Source organism: Stegastes partitus, unplaced genomic scaffold (genome assembly GCF_000690725.1).
Source record: "Stegastes partitus isolate 25-593 unplaced genomic scaffold, Stegastes_partitus-1.0.2 Scaffold1611, whole genome shotgun sequence".
In the NCBI taxonomy this organism is placed as follows: domain Eukaryota; kingdom Metazoa; phylum Chordata; class Actinopteri; family Pomacentridae; genus Stegastes; species Stegastes partitus.
The window spans coordinates 148,644-153,617 of NW_007579342.1; the positions used below are offsets into that span (position 1 = coordinate 148,644).

At 35.7% G+C, this 4,974-nt stretch overlaps 1 protein-coding gene across 1 annotated transcript in view; it reads left to right on the plus strand.

Moving 5' to 3' along the window:
• Positions 1 to 225: 225 nt before the first annotated feature.
• LOC103371580 (nucleoside diphosphate kinase B-like) overlaps positions 226 to 4,974 on the plus strand; it is a 6,997-nt gene continuing 2,248 nt past the window's right edge. The window contains exons 1-2 of the mRNA XM_008300950.1: positions 226 to 330; positions 4,404 to 4,534. Of these exons, the coding sequence (XP_008299172.1) occupies positions 4,418 to 4,534 (117 nt within the window). The 5' untranslated portion in view covers positions 226 to 330; positions 4,404 to 4,417. The remainder of the gene's footprint in view (positions 331 to 4,403; positions 4,535 to 4,974) is intronic.

The following is a 4,974-nucleotide window of genomic DNA, read 5'->3' on the forward strand; positions in this document are numbered from 1 at the left end:
CATCTGAGTCTGATTCTTATTTTTCTTGCTTTTTGACACGTTTTCATTTTAAGGACATTTGTTGTCATTGGAGGACTTTTCTGGACAAACTTTAATGCTGACTGAGGTCCTCACAAGGACCGACACACAAACACTCACACACGAACAGATCTGTCAGCAACACACATTTGGACTGAACACACACACACCTGCCACATGAACACACACATTTCTAGGCTCCGCCCCCCACAGCTCATCCTTAAATAGAGCTCCTCTCTGGAGTTTCGGCCTCGGTGATTCGCATCCAGCCGCCGGCAGCTCAACTTCACAAGCTCAAGACCCAGAACCAAGGTAGATATAACACACACACACACACACACACATGCACACACACAGACACACAAAACTCACACATCTTTGCTATTTGTTCATTTACTGGCCCAACAAATTCTTTTGACTTTAAACTTTAAAACACAAAGTTGTCTGCAGCTTTTGTGTGTCTGTGTCGTCCTGCAGCAGGTGATCGCACAAAATCTTCTTCATGTTGATTTGGTTGTGACTTTAGTTTTGAAGGATTCTGTCTCTAAAGCCTTTAAAATGAGTAAAACACCAGAATGAGTTTGTGTAGAAACTTTTGTACAACTTTTCATCCATAGAAGGACGTGCGTCGTCCTGCGTGTCGTCTACATGTGTTGTGCTCATGTGTTGTGTACTTGTGTTGTGTAGCAGCACATGTTTCCTGCAGTGACGCCTGCAAACAGCTGCAAACAGACAAACTTTAATTTATGAGCTTTTGTTCGTGCAGCAAGGATTCAGTAAGAAGAAGAGTTTTAAATGATGTTTGTTCAGTTTTCAATAAGTCGGACACACAAAATGTGCAACACAAAGTACATCAACTAAAGAAAAGAAACTGATGATGTGCAGTTTGTCCAAATGTCATTTTTCCATCAAACTTTATTTATAAAACTTTGTCACAGTTCAGTGCTTCATGATGAACCCACAGTAACGTGGCTAGAAACACAAATAATGAAAGTAAAGCGATGAAAATGAGATTAAAACTTTAAAAAAAATGAAACACAACATAAAACAATAAAATGTGAATAAAAAAACTCAATAAGAGATTTAAGTATGAAATTAAAATAATAAGACTGCTAAAAGAAAAACCTCATAAAACACTTTCAAGACACAAAATGTGAATGTAAACCAATAAAAACTTGATAAAAATGAATTTAAAACACAAAATATGGAAGTAAAATCATACAAACTAGATTTAAAGCTAATCCACGAGACAAAATATAAAAGAAAAATGTGAAAACTTACAATAAGAACTCTATCAAATTAATTATAAAGATGAAATATTAAATTATAGTGATAATAGTTACATTAAATACTTCATAAGATATATTTAAATAATAAAATATCAAAGAAAATAATGAAATGACATTACAGGTTTTAAGAAATACATTTAAAAATACCAATATAAAACATTAAAACATTGAAACAAACTAATTTAAATCACACAATATGGAATTAAAATAATAAAACATTTGATTAAAAACTCAGAAATAGAATAAAATGCAACAAAAATAATGAAGTTAGAAATATTATAGTCGTGAGCATTATGTTTATTTATTTATGATAATGTTAAACTAGTTTCTTTGTTTTATTCAGATTTTTATTTCTGCTGTTTGTGCAGAAATATTTAGTCTTTATTTCTCTTTTCTGTTTGTTCATGAAGTTAAAAAATAAAAACATGTTCAACTGTGAAGGTTTTAAAATAATTGTTTCACAAACTGGGGAATCTTTCTGAGCCGATCTCTGAACCAGATTCTTGGAAACGTTCAGAGAACACTGACGAGCGTCTTTTCTTCTTCTGCTGCTGTTATTTTAATCCTGGACGTGTTCAGCTGTCGACCTTCAGCTGCTTCAGTCTGAAAGTCAACGAAGCTCAAAAACAATCAGCTCCGAGGAAACGAACTGACCGAGAACACAGGGTTTTAAATTGTTTGATGTTAGAATCGGTTTCAGCAGGAATTTATTTTTGTACATTTTCTCCAAATTGTCTGAATAAAAAATGCAGTTTGAACCGTTTTTAGTTTTTTACCATCAACAACTTTCAGGAATAGTTTTTGTACGTTTAGTCAGTTAAGCCTCAGACAACATCACAAACAGTTAAACCTCGACGTTTCACATCCGTTTGGTAACAAAGACACAGTTTGACTTTTATTCTGCTTCGTGCACATTTTTCTCTTCTCCAGTTGAACTGATTTTCAAGAGAAATAAAACTCGACATAGATTTTTGATGTTTTTTTTTTCCAGCCACATTAAAAAGAACTAAAATTTAAATTGTTTCCCAAATTTTCAGCTTAAAATCTTCAATTTAAATTCAATTTGATCCTAAAGAGGACACGACTGAAGACTGTAATGTGTCCTTTGCTTAGGTAACCTCCACAGAACCATCCTCTGGAGAACCTGAATGTTCTCCATGAACTATTTTTTTTTGTTTGTTTGTTTACTGTTTTCATCGTTGTGCACAGTTACCATGGTGACAGGTATCCATCTGCACTGTGAACATACATCAAAACCGGCAAAAACAAACAAATAAAACAAAAAACTGTGAAAATAACTGCAAATATTTGTAAAATAATGACGCTTTTAGTTGATGTAAATACGGTTAAACAGTAATTTTACAGTCAAACGTTGTCATAGAACAAATCACCATTTGTGAAAATACAGATTTTGATTTATTTATGGGTTTTTTTGGTCTGTTTGTTTGTTTGTTTTTACAGTCAACATGTCATTTTAAGACTTTAAATTTTGCCTTTAATTTAACAAAACAGAGCAAACCTGTAAATATATATAGAACTTTTCCAGTTCTTTTCATCTATAATTCATCTGAGCTGCTTCCTTCGGCAACAGATTGGAAATTCATTTTGACCCGACTTCACTTTTTCATTTTTTAAGCAGACATTTAGCTTTGGTCTGTTTCTTCTTTCTTTTTAACTGTTATTGTTATAAATCTAGAGAACAACGGTCAAAAATTCCAGTTAAAAACACAGATTTTTGTTCCATCTTGGACACTGAGGTTCTGGCTGCAGGTTCTAGAAATCGGCAGAACTTCAGCTCATAATATTCGACTCACCTGCAGCTGCTGTCGGCGACTCGCCAGCAGATTCCAGCGACAGTAAAATTAGCAGCGAAGCTTTGTCCAAGCTGAAGCAGTGTCGGGTTCAGCAGCTGAAGAAAACGTGGAACTCAGAGCAGCTCTGGTTCGTCTGAGGAGGAGAAATTTAATATTTAATGGAAACTCACGATGGCAGATGTGACATGTGATCACACAAATATGTGACCCCAAACAGAAACAAACTGGAGCTGCACTAAAGAGATGCAAAATGATTGAAAATAGACTCAAAAAGACCCAAAAATAAAGACTAAAAAGTGACACAAAGAAATCAGAAAGACAAAAACAGGACACAAAATCATCTACGAGATTCAAAGAAAGACACAGAGAACCAAAAACAGGCTCAGAGATTTAGAAAAAGACAGAAAAGCAACCAAAAAGACATGCAGACATCAAAAATAGACAAAGAGACTGAGAAGAGACGCAAAAAGAAGCAGAAAGACACCGATAACATGCAGACAACAAGAAAAAACGGATGCATAATGACCAAAAACAGACACAAAGACACTGAAAAGAGACATAAAATAACCAAAAACAGGCTTAAAATGACCAAAACCAGAGAATGAAAGACACAGAGAACCACAAAGAGACTTGGAAAGATTGAAAAAAGATCACAAATCATCCTGAAGGGAACCAAAAAGGACTAGAAACAGATTCAAAGAGACTTTTTAAAACATATTTAATTAACGTGAAAGTTGAATCATAAAGTCACAAAAACATGTCAGAGATCAAACATCGTCTGCTGCAGTTTATCATTCAGGTTTTACCTGATTTGAACCGTGAAGTTCATTCGTCTGTTTCAGTCATTGCTCAGTACAGTGAAGCAGCCAGCAGGTGGCAGCAGTGAGTCTGTTCACCAGAGGATTGTGGGTAATGTAGGCTCCACTGAACCCCACACTGGTGACGTTCACTTACAATCAGAGACACGCTAAGTGTCCAGTTTTGTTCATTTTTTTTTGTGTCTTTGGGGCAGTTTTCTGTTTTGTGTTTCTTTTTTGTTGTTTTTTGTTAATTTTTTGCATATCGGTGTTTCTTTGCGACATTTTTGTTTCTTTGGGTACATTTTAAATACTTCACCCTCCTGCCAACATCTGCAGCCTTTACATAAAACCAACGTGAAACTTTTAGAAACAAGTGGAGGGAAACGTTGCTGTGTTTGTGTCTTTTACCTGATTAATGTTGCACAGTTCTTCCTGTTTCCACACTGACTGAGGTGTTTGTTTGTTTGTTTGTTTACCTGCAGAACCCTCAGCAGATATGGAGCGTACCTTCATTGCTGTGAAGCCCGATGGCGTCCAGAGAGGACTGTGCGGTGAGATCATCAAGCGCTTCGAGACCAGAGGCTTCAGGCTGGTCGCCGCCAAATTCCAGCAGGTAACCACGGCAACGGACAGACGATAAAACAGAAACTCAAAAACTCTTGAATCATTTTCACTAATAAACTTTTAATATTGGAATGTACAATTATGCATAAAACCGCTGATAGGAGTTCAAAAGCTTCAGGAGAATATTATTTAGGATTTATTGTTTTTTTAGTTATTAGCAGGACCGCTGTTAAAAACACATTTATTACTGACTACACATGTAATATAAATACTAAAAAGCTGTCGTCCTGATCTAAAAGGGAACCACACTGCTGGGCAGGATTCAGATTAGAGCGGATGGCAGCTGTTGAAGGCCTCAGCGTAGTTATTCAAAGCAGCTGCAGGAGTTAAATCCACCCTGACAGCTGACTTTACTGTACATTCATCACTGACATGCAGCTAAAAATACAACCTTAAACTGCGGTGTAGTTAGTTGGTCTTTAACTTTAG